The 18,314-nt window shown below is 31.8% G+C and overlaps 1 protein-coding gene and 1 long non-coding RNA gene across 7 annotated transcripts; one reads left to right on the top strand and one right to left on the bottom strand.

The window, feature by feature from the left end:
- Nucleotides 1-3,284: 3,284 nt before the first annotated feature.
- Nucleotides 3,285-7,505, top strand: LOC104644758 (uncharacterized). Of its 2 annotated transcripts, none has more exons than XR_002026203.3 (2): nucleotides 3,285-3,749; nucleotides 7,118-7,505. It is a non-coding gene; the product is annotated as an uncharacterized lncRNA (long non-coding RNA). The 2 variants fall into 2 exon arrangements; XR_011212293.1 differs by lacking the exon at nucleotides 7,118-7,505 and adding an exon at nucleotides 4,503-6,119.
- LOC101251846 (1-acyl-sn-glycerol-3-phosphate acyltransferase PLS1) lies at nucleotides 4,055-15,799 on the bottom strand. 5 transcript variants are annotated; one of them, XM_069291163.1, is made up of 11 exons: nucleotides 15,784-15,798; nucleotides 15,476-15,662; nucleotides 14,198-14,336; nucleotides 11,371-11,410; nucleotides 11,184-11,257; nucleotides 10,673-10,732; nucleotides 8,433-8,510; nucleotides 8,188-8,346; nucleotides 7,856-7,981; nucleotides 4,790-4,876; nucleotides 4,055-4,710 (listed from the first exon to the last, which is right to left on the bottom strand). In XM_069291163.1, exons 2-11 carry the CDS (start codon nucleotides 15,571-15,573, stop codon nucleotides 4,495-4,497), a joined length of 1,077 nt encoding a protein of 358 aa, XP_069147264.1. In that variant the 5' UTR covers nucleotides 15,574-15,662; nucleotides 15,784-15,798; the 3' UTR covers nucleotides 4,055-4,494. The 5 variants fall into 5 exon arrangements, with proteins under 5 accessions (XP_069147264.1, XP_019066789.1, XP_019066790.1 ...); XM_019211244.2 differs by lacking the exon at nucleotides 15,784-15,798 and adding an exon at nucleotides 5,523-5,615 and having other exon boundaries at nucleotides 15,476-15,668; XM_019211245.3 differs by lacking the exon at nucleotides 15,784-15,798 and adding an exon at nucleotides 5,523-5,615 and having other exon boundaries at nucleotides 14,198-14,320; nucleotides 15,476-15,666.
- Nucleotides 15,800-18,314: the final 2,515 nt, after the last annotated feature.

The raw sequence follows: 18,314 nt of genomic DNA, 5'->3' as shown, positions 1-18,314 counted from the left end.
CATTTCGTTACAAAGTTCAGAGAGTCGATTTCAGCACCCAAATTTCAGAATTTCTAAGTGTTTTGGGACGAGACACCCTCGACGGTCCGTCGTGCCCGTGACGTTCCGTCGTGGGTTCCGTCGTCTCAACCTGTTTTTCCAGAAATAAAATCTGCTGCTCAAAACGACTAAACAGGTCGTTACAATTAATTATGACTAGTTGCTTAAGTGGCCAAAAAAAAGTTTGATTATTACAAATTAAACAATTCTTTTAAGGAATGAGATTGAAGTCTTATCTACCAAAATATGGTAAAAGATCATGAGATGAATTTTGAGGATTTTCCTTTTATGAATTTATTTTAATTGTATTAATTGTGAGAAGACAAACTAATTTGGTAATAATATTACATTTTTTAGATAATAATTGTTGATATCATGTATATATATTAGATAAGTTATAGATCTTATTTCTATTATATAAAAGAGCCATGAGAAGGACGATCAGTGGTATATTAGTAATTTTAACATCACTTAAGGGTAAAATAATAATTGTATAATTAATGATCAAAATGAAAATCTAGAAGAATCCATGCATGTCTTAACTTTTGTTATGAGTCCATAAGGATATTATTGTAATTTTGTTTAAATGAAGAGTTTCTATTACTTAATTAACTTCTTACAAACAATAACAAATGTGTTTTGACATATTTTAGAAAGAAAATTTTGAATAAATTAAAATAAAATGAGTTTGAATAGTTAATATTTTTTTCTTAGAAATACTTTAAAGGAATATTGCGTGAACATATTTTTAATATTATGTTACATAATATGACCACTAAATTTGTATTTTGATTATTAAAATAGTTCTTCAAATGATGTATCAGTAGTTTTTAATTAATTTGAAGAAAATATCAAATTTTGTGACTAAAAGAATGAACAATATTTGACTATGAAGAAATCAATAATTTGACAATATATTCATTGAAAGAATAAAAAATAAAAAATTTTCATTTTTATATTTTCTTAATATCAAATATGATAAACTATTTAACAGAGATAATTTAACATTCAAATCCTAATGAATATTGAAATTCAAATTAAAGAAAATGAGTAGTTAAAAAATAAAGAAGAAAAAAAAATGTTAATAGAAAAAGACTTTGTTTAGAAATATAGAGGAAGAAAACTAAAAAATAAATAAATTAGAAAAAAAAACAACCTGAAAAAAAAAATATTTGTTATCTTTTTTTTTTTATTGGGGGGGAGGGGGGAGGGGGGAGGGATGGAAGCTTTAGAGTTTTCTTTACGACATGATATTAAGTGTAGTATTAAAAAAATTAATTAATGTAATTTAGAATATAACATTAGGATAATTGTTATTGTATATAGAAATAAAGTTTCTTTCATGATTGTTTTTATTTTTGTGGAGGCAAATTTTTTTTTTTTTTGATAAATATTTTCAATATTTAGAATATAACATTACGATAATTGTTATTATATATAGAAATAAAGTTGCTTTCTTGATTGTTTTTATTGTTGTGAAGTTAGAAATCAATTTTTTAACTACTTCTATTTATCGAAGACAATAGTAAAATGTATCACAAAATTCATCGACAAAGTCAAACACATCATACTTAAGCTGAAGCAATAGAGATTCGAAAGATTTTAAATCGATCTTTACGAATTGATTGATCAATGATTAATATTTTATAAGATGGAAAGCTTATGGTGCAAATATCACAAAAACGAAGATAAATAACATTATGAAAAATAGATACCACTTGTGAATATATATGAATTTTATACATTCCTTGAACATGAAATGTTTTAACTCTTACTTTAAAGCAAATCTTTATTTCGTTGCTACAAAGAATTTTTAAAAATTAAACTTTCTCAAAGGTTGTAAACAACACACTTATGTTGTATGACCATTTGAAATAAATTATAAAGTAATATATTGAATTTTTTTACTAAAGAAAAAAATAGTATAAAGTACAGATATTTCATATCTTTGTAGGCTAATTACATTATATCCGAAAAGTTTTCTCAATTATAAAAATCTTGAATTTTTCATTCCTTTCGAATACATTGTTTGGTTTTCCCATACATTGCAAATGACATATTAGAAGGGATAAATATGTATCCAAGAGGAAATAATGGATCTGAGAGGAAACAGGATGCATCCGAGAGAGGAATAAAATATCTTAAGTTGTGAACTTATCTAATTTTCTCAACAAAATATGTAAAATTATATTGGGCCCGTATTACGGGTCTTAAAATATCTAGTTGTATAGAAAGAAAATCAATATTTACATATCTTATCTAGTTTGAAAATCAATATTTACATATCTTACCTAGTTTGAGTTTAACTAATACATTGTGATTAATTGTGTATATTTGATATATTATTGCACGATTTTATGTATTAAATTCAATAAAATTTATCTATGTTTTGTACTCAACTTTTATTTTTTTAAAAAAAGATTTACTTTATCATCACCAGCATTTTAAAGAACTTTACATTGTTTTATGTTTGTTATATATCATTTATGTCATTATTGGTGCATAGTTATTTATTGTAATTTTTTTTTACTTGATATCTAATATACTATGCATGTGTTTTTAGAAAAGATATTAATATATAAAACTTAATTTTTAATTAATAAATGATAATTGATGATAAAATGAGTAGTACATAACAACATTATACAGTAAAAAATTGATCTTGTTGAAAATATTAACTTGGAAAGTTAGTCAACACACCATAAAAATGAAAAAAGAAAAAATGGATAGACCCCAAATAGTTAAGTATGTTATTTTCCTAATTAGTAAAATTAGGGGGGATCATTAATCTCTATATAAAGCTAATTACTAACTCAATATACAAGATGAAAAACTCTACCAGTTATCATATTATTTTTATATGCATTACGTTTGACTAAATAAATTTAACTTGTGAGAATATTTGATAAGACATTTATGTATCTATATGTAACACAGAAATCTGATAACAATATAAAAAAAATCAAATAGAATTTGCATTTCAAATTATTGCGACTCGTTCATATAATATTGATTTAAACTTGAAAAATGAGTATGTATGAAAAGAATATTTTGAATGTTAGAATTATGTTTAGACACATAATAGAAAGGATTCACACATGAGATGTCCATCTTTTTTCATATTCAAGCTAAAACAAACACACATGTGACTAGAACATGAGATGTAATATTGTTAAAATAAAATAAAGCGGTAATTAAAAAAACTATATAAATTCAGATAAAATGAAATAATCAAAAGTCAAAGACTAGATGAATATTAGACTAATACTACCTTATATTACCAATATAAATAACCTCTTTTTAATTAAGTAAATACTTTTAGTTATTTTGATCTCATGGGGTCCTAATTTCTTGAGAGGATATGATGACTATATAAATAGGAGTATTCTCACAATGACATGTAAAACTTTCATTCACAAAATATGGTCACATTTTGCTTCCAATTAATAGTATTTTCAATAATAGCAAATCTCATATTTGTTATAGCAGCTAGAAATTATCCAACTAACATGTCTCCATCATTGCCCTTACCACCAAATGTCATCTTCATCTATTATCCGATACACCATCTCTGTCATCATTACCATCGTGTTCGTAAGTTACTCCTCCTAACATCACCTTCATACGTGCTCCAATCTTCACATTTGCAACCATTGATTCAACAAGTACCTTCTTATGATTTGGATATTTCTTTGTTGCAATACTTGATGGTAAAGTTGTTTCTTTTGAAAATTTTATTGCTTTTTGTAGCCATTATCGATACATGTGATTGATCTTAGGACTCTATTTTCTTCTCTTTTTATCAAGTTGTAAGTTTTTTTTCTTTGATATATCTAAATTTCAAAAGGAGTGAAGTGCAAAATTTTAATTTACATCACCAAATATGGTATTCGATCTTCTACGATTTCCAAGCTCCAAAAATAGACTAGAATTATATAGTTTTAACTATACGTGTAGAATTACTTAAACAACAAGCATTAGTGCATTATCCATTGGCCAATGAAAATTATAGAGCTTTATAACTAACAATTGTATTATTCCAGCTCCAGATAAAAAAAATAAATAAATTGTGTGTAAAATAAATGATACAATTGTAACATGTAACTTCTCAAAAGAGTTGCAACAATGTAACTGGAATTATTTATCAAAAAAAAAAAAAAAACTTGACGTATAACATAGCAACTTTTTACATATACTGAAACAAAAATAAAGAATATATTTGGATAATTTATATACTAAAGTTTACCTGAACATATTACTGATTGTTTCATAAGAGGCCAATCATGAATAACAAACCAAAAGAAAATAAATGAGAAAGTTAGAGTATCAATGAATCTTGATCTTCAAAAATTTCTTGCAAAAAGCAGCCCTTGTTAGTCTTCTCCTCTAATTTGGATGCTCAAATCACCCCTATATATAAACCAGTTGGAACATCTTAATTTACATCATATATCATCATGCAGGAAGTAGGTTTTCTTTCAATGTAGATGGAGGAGGTACTTTAGGAGCAGTAGAATTTTCTGACTTGGAAAAGACAATGAGAATCTGCATCAAGACTAGAACCAAGACCAAGAAAACTGCACAAAATACAACTCCTCCCCAAGAGAATGGACACCATTCAAAAAACTTTATAGCACTCAAGAAAAGGAAACATGACCAACAGATAACAACCTGCATATCAACAAATAACTAGTTGTTAAACAGGAGAACAATTGGAACTAGCTATTTTATGAATTTGCTCCCTCCTCACCATTAAGGATTTTTTTGGTCTTCCAATATCTTGACATTCTTGGTCACCAAATGTACCCGTTGCAAGATGCCGGTCCAATAAAGCATCCTAACATATTGAGATAGAAGCATCAAGAGATATATAACAATTAACCAGAATTAGTGACGGCTGAGTGCTTTGTGACAGGTCGAAGCTTCAATTTACAATATTAAAAGGTGAACTTTGTTAGATGTCCCACATTGGACCAGAGTATGGACTGTTATCTCCTTATATGGTCTTGGAAAATCCTTACCTCAACTCTCAAGTACTAGATTTTGAGTTTTAGTTAGGCTCAAGTTTCATTTCCTTCACATAGTATCAGGTCAAACCTGTCCCCACTCTTCGTTTACTAGTGTTGGGTCCATATTGTATTGTCCATGCACCAGATGTCTAGTCTTTGATCGGAAAAGGTGTGTTATATGTCCCACATTTGTTAAGCGTACAGGTTACTCTCTCCTTGTATGGTATTGAATAATACTCACATCAGGAGCCAACTTCAGAGATTAAGGTAGGCCTTAAATTTCTTTCTTCCCTAACTTCACGAGTGCTCACACACTCCCTAGTTTCGTTGTTTCCACTATGGAGCACCTAGTCCCCACCACCCCCAAAATCTTCTCAGAGAGTTTTAGAAAGATAAATGATCTAGACATGGTATTCTTGACAAAGTTTCAAATTCTACAATAAATCAACTAAGCCTTAGTGTATCGAATTCTACCTTTACAACAAAAACATCTCTGCACCATTGTGCAATACCACTCTCATCTTCTGGTAATTCCTGTATCAAACGGCGTTCAAGACGCACATGAACCTACAAAGAGACGAGACAGATAAAATGTAAAAACATCATGAGCAAGAACCCACCCATATGCCCACAAACTGCAATGCCATCTAATACTTGATGCCATGCTTACTCCTTTGCAAAACATAGTAGAAGTCATTCAACGAACCCCACTTTTACTAAGAATCTACCTAAAACTATAATTATATGTGAACAGCAACATATCAACATTAAATAAAGAACTGATCCATTCATCTACCACTCAAGCCAGAAATTTGAAATCAGAAATAGCTACTTTTAAAGAACAGAACTATAGAAACTTGATAACTTTATGTTGATTGTGTAAATTAATTAGCATAATTTAGGAGACTTTATTTTTCCTTTGCCTAGCTTTATTATGGCAATAAAATTTTTAAAATTGATTGTATTTCCTTAATCAGTTAGGATTCACTAGTATAAATAGTTAAATACCCTTTCTCGTGGGATGTAAAGACATATACTGAAATACAAAGAAGTTTTTTCTTCTTTCTCAAATCATACACTTAATTGAACTGTTTTATAAAAGAGAAAAGAAAATAGATAGGGAGAGAGGATAGAATGGAGAATGTAGAGATAATTAAGGAGATGGAAGAGAGGAAATCCTTTGCTTCAACAACTTTAGCCCATTGTCTGAACACTAGTGCCACATTTCGTTTGGTTCCTGTTTATTTTATACTAAGAACCAGTAATCCTAAGGCAAATTCTTCATAAATCAAGAACTGCTCAATCCAACATATAATTAGAACAGAAAACTGAACTTCTTTTTTAGGGGACAGTGGATATTTTGAGCTTTTTCAGCTGAAAGTACAATTTTATCGGTTACGTTTGCTTGTGAGTTAGAGGTTCTTTAGTGGAGCTCTAGAATAGATACTGTTTCACCCTTGTGAGCATGTTGCATTACATAGTTTCTTCTATCTATTCAACTGACATTCATAATTCAAAACAAACAAATAGAAAGTTTATTTCTTAGTCAGAAACAACAGCTAACTGCAGCCTCAGTTTTATGCAAGCACCAGTTGACTTAAGTGGGAACAAGGGACATCGAACAAAAAAAGATGTAACTATTGAAGTGTGTGACCATCTCACCTAAAGGCTTAAGCTGTTAGAGAGAAAACACTTTTATTTATTTAAATAGATAACTTACCAGCGCTTAACACGATAATCTATGACCTCAATAAGATTATGAATGATCATTTTCTAATATCTGAATATCAGAAATCCTCATTAAGATTATGAATGATCATTTTATAATATCCGAATATCAGAAATTTGGTATCGTCACATATATTATGAACATGAAAGGTTGTAAAATTCTTACTTTTTAGTGAATTTTATCTTTTACATATTTGCAACTATAATATTTGTTCTTTGGTATAATTGGCTTCTCAATATTGAATGATTTTTCATAGATTTGGCAATTATCATTTTCTCTGTTGTTTGGTACATGTGCATGCAAAGTACACTTTTATTTATTCAATTATTTCTTTCAACAGACAGGCCCCTTCACATGCAGCCCGATTCTTTTCCAGTGGCCAACCAGGACCTTGAAGTGTGTGACTATCTCATCTAAAAGTTTAAACTATTAGACAGAGAAAACTTTTATTTATAAAATTATGTTTTTAAACAGTAATGCTAACCAGATCTTAAGCAGTAAATAATGACACAACAACGAAATTTATACATGAGAAATCTTGTCAAAATATTTTGAAAACGATAATGTGTTATAAACACTTGTATTATAGTGAATGTCTATTATGTGGAGCTCTTTGGAGAAAAGTTAGAAATCCTACTTGTGACCAAGTCAGGTTTCCCCTATAAATAAAGGGATTTCCTTAAATTCATCCCTTCAGGAGAAATAATAAGTCTGCTCTCTTCTCCCTACTTTCTTCTTCTTATTGTTTTATATAGTTTCATGACATAACATTTTATTTAGTTTGTTATCTATAGAATTAATAAATAAAAGTAATACTTTTGTAAGGTCTTAAGAAAATATAAAAAAATAAAAATTAGTAAGAATTGGGTAGGTTGGGTTTTGACCCACATTTTAACCCATTTCAGCCCAAGTAATTCTTGAGTGGGTCAATAACCCGTCCATTTATTAACTCGGCCCATTTTGACCCGCTCAAATTCAGCCCAATCCGCCCATTTGCCACCTCTAGTTTTGTGTATACTGACTATATACTAAAAATATCAGTTCCGGAAAGTGAACAAGTACATAAGTATGAGCTTACCACAGAAGAACATCCCCTAAGCATTCTTAGCAATGTCGGTCGAGGCTTATCTTTAGGAATTGCAAGTGTTATATCATAGATTGCCGGAATAATGGAACGCAAATGGCTTACTGATGCAACAAAACCCTGAGGAGAAGAGAACACTATCAGATATTCGTTGACGGAAATTTTTTCTTTTATCATTTGCAGAACAAAAGATACCATAAATAACTAGGCTACATGTAAACAATGTTGTGACTTTTATAATCATTCCTCTGAATGTTAAATCCAGGATGAGAAACTGTTATTGTCACCACATTTAAATCACATATAAGTTAGAAAGATTATGTCACCTTGGTTCGAGGAATCAAAACATTCCTTGGGATAGGTTTTCCTACAGAAACAGCATATTCTTGAGCTGCTAAAAGCTTTGTATGTGTGAAGCGAGTTCCTTCTACAAAAACAGCCAACCAAAATGGTTGGTGGAAACCATTTAGCTCTCGGAATCCTGACTGCAGTAAAGACCGAAAGAAGAAATAAATGCAACAAACATAAGTAGAAGATCACAGACCAAACAGATAAAGGTAGAGAATGGTACCTTCAAGATATTTTCATCCTTGTTCCAGCTTCTCTCAAGACTGATTAAACTAGAAAACCACATTGACCATCCTAAAACCTGCAAATCAATATTTCCTTTTCTGTTGAGCTAAGGAAGATGGATTAACGCATTCTCAGTCAAAAACAGTAATTTTTTTTCAAATGTAGCACAATGATGAGTTGATAGCATTGAGGTCTTTTTATAAGATTTGTTAAGTGTATTGAGCATCATAGGCGAATTTTGACCCAGCCTCTTCTGGTATCATACACTTCAAAGTTAAGATTTGCAATATATTATGCATTCTGTTGGTTCTACTATGGACAACAATACTATGTTGATTACTTGCCTCTTGTTGTCTTTTTATCTAAATGCAGTAATTTCTTTTGTTAAAGTTACACGAACAGATGAACCCATAACTCCTTTGGTTTAATTATTGGCTCTTGAATGATTACGTTGTTTTTACCAATAGTATACGTTATACTACTTAATGCTTTTAAATTTTTTTTACATTATTAGGTGTCGAAGTCGAACAGAAATGTAATGTATATATAACATATTCATTGAATATAATAATCCCAAGTATAGATAACCCCTATATTGATCTAGGCCAACTATAATGTATATCATAATTGAAATAGGCTTAACCGATTTCAGAATCCCTGAAAAGATAAATTGGTTTCGAGAGGCTCAACCGTGATAGAATCATAGAATCTAATGCATCTGTAATTGCATTAAGTGTAAAACTAGATTGGCTTATGGAACCTCCACCTTAAGGATAGATAAGTCGCAATTATAAATTGGTGTAAGGAACACTGTAAATTAAAGTAGGAATGGCACCATATTATTAGAACCAAAGCTTGAGTAATTGTGAGTTGAATTATGACCAAAAGAGTGTAGGTGAGGTTGACACCCTATCCTTACATTATTAGTTTGTGCTGATCAACCAATCACTCATTCAATCTCTTAAATGGTGCCATAGGAAAGAACAACCATGACTATTATAGTCTTCATGGGATGGACAACTCTATCCACTGCTCTACACAAGGCTTTTGCTAGTGCCATGCAGGACACATCACCCAAGAAGCTGATTCTAGATAGTAGAGGAATATAAGATGCTGGCTTGATACTTGGATAAGTCACACCACTCTAAAAGAAGAATTTTATGACTTCTGTAGTTCTGGTAACAATACAGCCACTATCACAATGCACAGCAAGCTATGGCTGTGAGATTAGATTTAGGAAGAATTGATAAGATGGGATATGTTAAAGAATGACCCACTTGCAAGGAAAATGGAAGATATAAAAGACTTGATATGGTGATTCATTGAGATGGGCACCAACTAGAGAAGCCTACAGTAGCTATCTACATAGGGGACATCAGCTTCTTTGCAAAAGAAGAGCACCTCTCACAGTGGCTTGATGGAGATTGTAGAATATGAAGCTTTTTTCCAGTTTAAATTTCAGAAGTAGGGGTTGGCTACCTGTAACCGGTGTTAAAAGTGTGATGCTTAGGACGGTAATTATATGTCTATGTTTCGCCTGGTTGCTACTCGGCTTTAAAGCGTATTCCTTAATCTGTGTGGTATTTCAGTGGGTAATGCCTGAGCCACGAAAGAACTCTCTTGAGCTGGACAAGAATGCAAGCACAATAGACAAGATCAGAAGGATATACCACATTGGCTTTTTTGTGGTGTATCCCTAGAGGATATGAAAACCGATATTGGTTTCAATTTTTACACTTGCATGATTTCCTTGGTGATCTTCTGTTGAATAAAATCCAACTTACTTCAATCAATCGATCAATAACGCCTTAATCACAAAGTCCAACTTACTTAACAAAATTAAAGAACATTATCTTTAGGAAAGCTAACAAAAAACCTTCTCAAAACTGAGGAAACCATTACCCTACATAGAAATTATAAAGTAATTGCCTTAAATGTATAAGGAAAAGAAAAGGAAGCCGTAATTATGGCAAAACCTAGATGAAGGTGATAAGTTATAAACACAAGGTAGCAGAAACCATGCATGTCCTATTTACACTGTTCACAGTTAATTGGTTTTATTCAAAATGGTGGAGAATATCTTTGTAAAGCAAATTAATTCTGAACTCTTTAACCGAACTATAAGGCTCAGCATTATATTAAATGAAAGTTGCATTCATCTGCAAATCCGACTTAGCAACAACTGGTACCAGAGAGCATATAACAAAGTGAAGAATTCTGATGGTGTCAGAAACTTACTGGAAGATATGATAGAGACTTCTTTGCCAAAGCAATTGTGTATCCGAGACAACCTACTCGCTGTTAAGAACCATAGAGGAAAATATCAAAAGGTAGATCCATCTGCTTCAATGGGGAATCAGAGTAAGTTTTCTTCCCAAAAGATAACATGAGAACAAAAGGAAGAGATTATAATGCTACTATTTTATATAAGAAAAACATAGAAGTCATAAGTTATACACAGATAAAAAAGAAACCATTCTAAACACAACTGAGTTCTCATTCTAACAATGTAGACTAAATGGAGGAACTGACATTTTGGGTTACTGGACCACTAGAGGTGATAAATGACGTATCAAAGATTTGATATCCAACTAGAGGTGATAAATGACGTATCAAAGATTTGATATCCAAGGTTTTCTCAACTTAAGAAATGGATGCTTCTAGAAAGAGGGGATTTTGATGCATCAAGAAAAAGCAATAATATGATGCTGCAAGAAAGAGAGAAACTAAAGCTGAAGTAGACAATCACCTGAGCTAGAACCCATCCAACAAGCCAGTCAATGTCACTTCTATGGTTGGAGATTATTAGTGCAGGCTCTTTTCCTGAAATCAGTTATTATCCAAGAATTCAATAAAGCTTAAACGGGAAAAATGAAGATACAGACAGCTTATTTCGCAAAATAATTCAGATATAAAAGCTGATGGAATTTTCTTACCCAGTATCCCATAAGTTTCTTGATCTGTGTACAGCTCAACCTAGCAGTAAGCGCAAAATGCTACAGAGTTAGTCTTAAAACACAACAGAAATCAATATGGTGAATGTTTTTTATGCGACCCTTTCCTTACATAATCAGGGACTTCTTCTACCAGAAAACAAATTTTATTTGTATTCCACATGCATAACTAAAGGATAAATCTGCTTCCGCGTAGATGGCCCAGCTCATAAAATAGTACTTAAGAGAAACGGGATGAACTTCTCTTTTCCTTCCTACTATGACTAATTAATTTTAATAGATTATCAATTAAAACTCATTCTGGACTACTTCTCAGTGCCAAAAATATAACTATACAGAAGGAATAAATTTCTTAGTCACTTTCATCAGTTGGAGCCATTTCCAACAAAAATTGTTCAACAAACACCTGAAAAAGTATCATAACAGTTTCACTCCTCCTCTTTCTGTACCATCTCCTTACATCTTTCTTTTTTAATTTGCCATGTAGGTATGCTTATTATCTTGGACTCTGGACATGTTTCATAAGTTAAACTGGTATTGCTGCTGGGTATATATGACAACAAGATTCACTAGGGTAAATTATAATTATGAGTTTGGTAAAGGAGGTAGCTGAGGCAACACAGATCAGTTTGTGGGCCGGGAGGATTACCAACCAAATCTATGAGTACTCTCCTTGCTGGTTTTGATATTGGCTTTATATAGATGTAATATGCAGGCAGGTCTAGAATATATTCATATTGGTGATCTCTACTTTCATTGAATAATTGGCTCCAATAGCTTCAATGATAAAGATTTCTGTAAACATCCATCAGATATACAATTTCCCCTTTTCTCGGCCTTCTTACAGCACTTGATACTTTCTATGGATAGATTCATTTATTAAGCAAAACGATTATTTCATTGATAAAAACTAATGGAAACATTGCGGAGAAGAACTCCCCTGCAGTGAAAAGTATCTGGCTATAGTTAACAAAATGATTTTCTATGTCATAAATACGTGACGCCTTTTTAAAAGTGTAAATATATTTACAACCAATTAAAGGATATCAAAAACAAATTGACAAACAACTAGAGAAATGCATTGCGGAAACAAATAACTCCTCCCGCTCCCCCCCCCCCCCCTCCTCTACTTGAGCAACATTCTGCTACAACTAAAAAGAGAGTTTGTTGATATACAACTAAAGAAGCACAATGTTGTGGGGAAAAACTTCCCTGTATTGAACAATCCTGTTATAGTTAAAAACAAAATTGCTTTTCTATGTAACATACATGATTTTTCTTTTGGATAGCAAAATTAATTTGTTGAAGTTTTTGTAATATTGTAAAATAAAGCCAAGGGTAAGTGTCAGGACTTTGAAGCTCCCAAGATTTATTCTTGTCTAACCACCCAATATTTCTTTCTTTTTTTCTTTTAACAACAAACTAATTGAACTCCTCAAAGGGTAGCAACCATCTGTTCCATAAGTTTTCTTAGTATTGGCTTTCAAATTGAGGGTATTTATATAAAAAAAAAAAATCATTTGCTAATACAACCATGTTAACTGAGCAGCAACTACTTCCCATCCTTATGGATTTTTCCTTGTTTTACTGTTTATGTTTACCTCTTTCATTATTCTTCTTCCTCTTTTAAAACACCAATACTTTGTCCAAAAGCATATATTCAATAACAAAGAGGCCAGACAAGATTGGTCTGCCATCTAGAGGTGAAAAATCGATGACTTTTGGAAGTAATATTTACAACCATTTGCTAAAGATCAGACAAACTAAAAAACTTCTACATCATATGTTTCCCCACAGCCAAAGTGACGTCAGGTGACATGTTATCACTCCCTAAGAATCTGGAAGGATCTCAGGCGAATTGCATTTTGGGACATAAGATATAAGGCTTTTTCCTCGCACTGTCTTTGGGACATGGAGTTTAAGAGCAACAAAGCGACATCTATCAAACAGAAGCAAATTACAGAACAAAAGAAGCTATACAAGTTCCATTGCCAGTGAATTCCCTGCTTTGCTACTAGAAGCATCTAACTAGAAGTCCGAAGATAGAGCTATATCTCTATTTGGAACCAAATGGTTATCGAGTAGATTAACTACTCTTGCTTTTTTGAGAAGCCTGAATACTACCAATGGATAACTTTATAGGAGTATGGACAAGCTTACCAAAGCCAAATAATAGATTACCCTGATACAACTCCCCACTAAAACAGTCTTGTCAAAGAAAGGGGGAAAAGGTTATAAGCATTTGATAGCTGAAATGTACATTTGCTGCACTACATGTTCAATATAAATACTCCAGGGTTTACAATTGCTTGACTAAACAGCACCCTCCAACATTTTTGGGATGAAGTAGAACACTCTCACCGACTCTACAGGGACAACTGGACTGCCATCACTCTTTACAAAAATTGTAAATAAGACCACTAGCTTGCTTACAAAAATGATTTTTGTTTGTTTTTATGGAACTTTTTGCCCACTTATGTACTTCTCATTGTATTTAAGATGAACATCAGTTGAACTGCAAGAAAAGAAGAGAAGTACTTGAAAAAAAACTGGTGCTCCTTTTCTTCAGGAGTTAAGAATTCTCAAAATCCTTACTTAAGGTTGTGGTACTTCAGATGGGAAAACTAAGTTATCACAATTTTGTGGAAGCACATTTAAGTTATCACCAAGAGCATTATGGTTCTAAATTCCAGTAGACATATTTGGAAACAAGAAAAATAGTAACTTAAATAATGACTCTAGCACAAAATGCAAGTAGCTAGAAATGCATAAATGTAAACAATCAAATTTAACAACAGTCCTCAAGCACCTTAACATTTGCCCACCAGTCGAAAAGCCATATGATTTCCAACCATAACAATTCAGCAACTTCTTTGTTTATCCTTCTGAATATGTTTTTTGAAAAGGGTCGAACTAGAATGAAGAGAACTACCTGAAAGTAAAAGCATCTGAGAAAATCATTTGAGTGCATTTCTATATCAAATGTGATCATGTAAGAAAAGGAAGACACAATCGAACAGCAAAATAAGCTAACATAAAACACAATGGTTCTACAATTGTTATTGTCCATTCAGTGGACTTTGATAATACTCATGAATATAAGAGTGGAAAAAAAGGCAACAAATAAATTGGAAGTGGTTTAGGCATGTATCTTAAGAACAGAACAAAATGAAACAACAGGTTAAAGATTGTGGCGGATCAATGGCATATCATCAAACAGATTATACTCACTTCCCATATTCATCAAGATATCAAAGGATTCTCTTCATCCCAAACACTGTTCCAAGAACATTTTCTAAGATTTTTTAGTTAATCCCATACATTGATTCACTGATTTTCTGGAAACTACACAACAACCCAGCAGATCCACTATGCAAAATTAAATATCACCCCCTCCATTTCAATGTATTTGTTTTAATTACCCTTTTCAGTCCGTATCAAAAAGAACATCTCTTTCCTTTTTTAGGCAACTCTTTAATTTCAACTTTCCACCTAACATATTTAATTCCAAAAAATTAAACGACATTTTGGAACATTCTACTTATCTTCAATTAAACCCACAAGATTCAAAAGACTTTCTTAAACTTTGTGTCAAGTGAAAATCAGACAAACAAATTGAAACCACAGCAGTTTTCAACAACAATATGGACAAGAACTTACAAATACAGACTAGTAGGATAATTCAAAAATTAAGAAAACCAAGTTTCAATAGACCAATGTCAAAAGAGTTTCTTTACCTCCTTAAACTTCGTGACAAATCAAAATCAAACAAGAGCGCGTACAGTTTTCAACAACAACAACATACCCACTATAGACAAAAACTCACACATACAGACAAGTAGAATAATCAACAATTAAAATAACCAACATACCTACAGACCAATGTGGGCATAAAAGGAACAATTCAAATAAACAATGCTGAAGCCATAACACTACATGAAACAACCCAAAAAAAAAAACGCAAAATAGACAAACCCAAGAACAACAAAATACATAACAGATGTTCCACGAATAACAAAAGCAACATGAGATCTAATCCAAAAAAAAATTTAAAAAAATTGTTAGAACAAGGATGAAATGGACATACCTGAATAAAGTTGATAATGAGGCCGGATAGAAGGAAGATAAGACCAATAGGAAGAATAATGGCAGCGGCGATTGCCATATTTGCTTAGAAATTAGCATTTAGCCACACCCAAAAATGATGGATTCAAGAGACATGTTGAGGGATGTATAATTGACAGTTTATATGAATCAACCATGTGAAACCCCAACTGAAATTTAAATAAGTAAATAAGAAAATAAAAATATTAAATTAGTTTGAATAAATACATTTCGATTATAAAATGGTTATATTAAAAAAAATAAGTAAATCTTTTTCGGGAGTTTTCATACTTCAAGTATCAGTTGTTGTTTTTGTCCACATAAACATTGGTTGAGGACAAGATGTGAGAAGGGAGGTTGAGATGGTTTAGGCATACGACAGGAAATGCTAGAATGTCCTAATGTAGAGATGTGAGAGGTTGACTACGAATGATTTAAGGAGAGATAAATGTAAATCGGAGGAGTATTGATAGGGAGGCTTTTGGGTAGGGCATTGTGTAGTTTCACCTATCGAGGATGTGACCTTTGATAGGAGGGTGTGGAGAGTACGAAGTAGGATAGAAGGTTAGTAGGTAGCTAGTAGGATACATGCAAACGAGAGAAGTATTAAGGAGAGACTATTAGTTAGGACATTACATAGTTTCAGCTTATCGAGGATGTGACCTTAGATAGGAGGGTGTGGAAAGTACAAATTAGGGTAGAAGGTTAGTAGGTTGTAGCTTGTAGCTTGTAGGATAGATGCAAACGAGAGAAGTATCGAGGAGAGACTATTAGATAGGACATTACGTAGTTTCACCTTATCGAGGACGTGACCTTAGATAGGAGGAAGTGGAGAGTATGAATTAGGATAGAAGGGTAGTAGGTTGTAGGAAAGATGCAAACGGGAGAAGTATTGAGGAGAGACTATTAGATAGGACATTACGTAGTTTCACCTTATCGAGGACGTGACCTTAGATAGGAGGAAGTGGAGAGTATGAATTAGGGTAGAAGGGTAGTAGGTTGTAGGAAAGATGCAAACGGGAGAAGTATTGAGGAGAGACTATTAGATAGGATATTACGTAGTTTCACCTATTTGAGGACGTGATCTTAGATAGGAGGGTGTGGAAAGCACAAATTAGAGTAAAAGGTTAGTAGGTATGTGTGTTGTCTTGATGCTCGTTCATATTAGTAATGGTATTACTCTTGTAGTTTTTTATTTTTCATACTTGCAATTATCGTATTATATTGTTGTACTTTATGTTACTTTTTGTACTTCAGTTACTCTTTTTTGGACTGTTTTTGACTATTTTCCTTACGTTGAAGGTCTACTGAAAATAGTCTCTCTACTTCCGAGGTGTAGATAAGGTCTAGGCGGGTATACTCTACCCTCTTGGAACCTCACTTTGTAAGATTACACTTGTAATTATAGTTGTTTAACTATCACCACTTATGAATAAAAAAAACACCTCAAAGCTAATTAGACTAACTCTTGGTTCTCTTTTTCTACCTAAACTATATACAACTTAATAACTGTGGATCCGAAATTAAGCCTCTTGGTCCGATAAGTCATAAATTGTTGTACAATCCTAACCTATAATGACAAAATAATTCTTGGACATGTGTAATCTAACTCATATTTACTTTTATACTAATAATCTTCTCAAAACTATACACACTTTCGTAATCATCATTATATATATAAAAGAGAACTCAAGGTCCACATACGTGGCACCATCACAAACAAAAGTTCCCTTTTAATTTATTTATTTTAAAAACAAATTTCTGTTTTCATGAAAAATTGTGACTTTTATGAAAAACAGTAACTTTCATGAAGAGTTGTGACTTTTATGAAGACTTGCGATTTTTCTATCGAAAGTTAATAACTTTTATGAAGAGCTGCGACTTTTATAAAAAATTGTAACTTTTATTAAAGGTTGTAACCTTTCCGAAGGGTTGTAATTTTTTCAAAGACTTTCGATAAGGCACAATAAGAATTTGTTCATACTACCCTTTGGTGTCTATAAAGAGAAGGGTTTTCCTGCCACTATTATTCTTAGGTATTATTCTGTTGTAGGGTAGTCGAATTCAAATACATTAAGTAAGCTTCTTATGAAGTTTGTTTCATTGTTCAAAGTTTTCTTCCTCCTATTTCATGGAGCTTAATATTTACTACAAGTCATGCTAATTCATATAATTATAACAATTTATTTTTGCTATTTTGGTGACTTTTTTTTAATATGTTAAAAAATTCAGCAAAGATGATTGAAAATCGATCTTCTATTTTGTCCCTTTCTACATGTTTCTTCATATGCACAAAGAATCTTCATTCTGATTGCAATGCGACATTACTACTCTTGCAATTCTCATTCCACAACTCATAACGCTGTTTAAATGTTTAAATCATTACATTTGGTTCTTTAGTAAACAAAATTTTTATTTCCTCCACTACTATTTATAGATTTTTTTTTCTATAGGGGAGTCAAATTCAACTACATTAAATTAACTTCTTATGAAATGTGTTTCATTCCTCAAAGTTTTATCCCCCATATTTTATAAAGTTTAATCTTTTACTGTAAGTCATAGTGATTCATATATCTATTGCAATTTCTATTTGCTATTTTAATGACTTTTTTAAACTCTATTAAAAATTACAGTTAAAATGATTGAAAATATTTCTTCTCTTTTATCCCTTGATACAAGTTTTTTTATATACTTCTTGAAAAGATTGATTGCGGATTGTGCTATACAATAATAAATATGTAATAATTAATACGGAACCAATGATGAAGTTTGTTAAAAGAACTAAACATATTTCTCTCTTGATTGTTTTCTTAGATACAAAC

The sequence above is a fragment of the Solanum lycopersicum genome, chromosome 11 (assembly GCF_036512215.1).
Source record: "Solanum lycopersicum chromosome 11, SLM_r2.1".
Taxonomy (NCBI): domain Eukaryota; kingdom Viridiplantae; phylum Streptophyta; class Magnoliopsida; order Solanales; family Solanaceae; genus Solanum; species Solanum lycopersicum.
Note: the sequence above shows the minus strand (reverse complement) of the source record. Positions and strands in the feature narration are given on the sequence as shown.

Excerpts from the sequence above, each read along its gene's own strand:
- LOC101251846 (XM_019211244.2), bottom strand. The coding sequence starts at position 15,573 with ATGCTAATTTCTAAGCAAATATGGCAATCGCCGCTGCCATTATTCTTC. Across the intron at positions 11,411-14,197 it reads ACTGGTGGGCAAATGTTAAG|GTTGAGCTGTACACAGATCA; the intron begins GTGCTTGAGGAC and ends GCTTACTGCTAG. Across the intron at positions 5,616-7,855 it reads TTAGGGGATGTTCTTCTGTG|GTTCATGTGCGTCTTGAACG; the intron begins GTAAGCTCATAC and ends GTCTCTTTGTAG.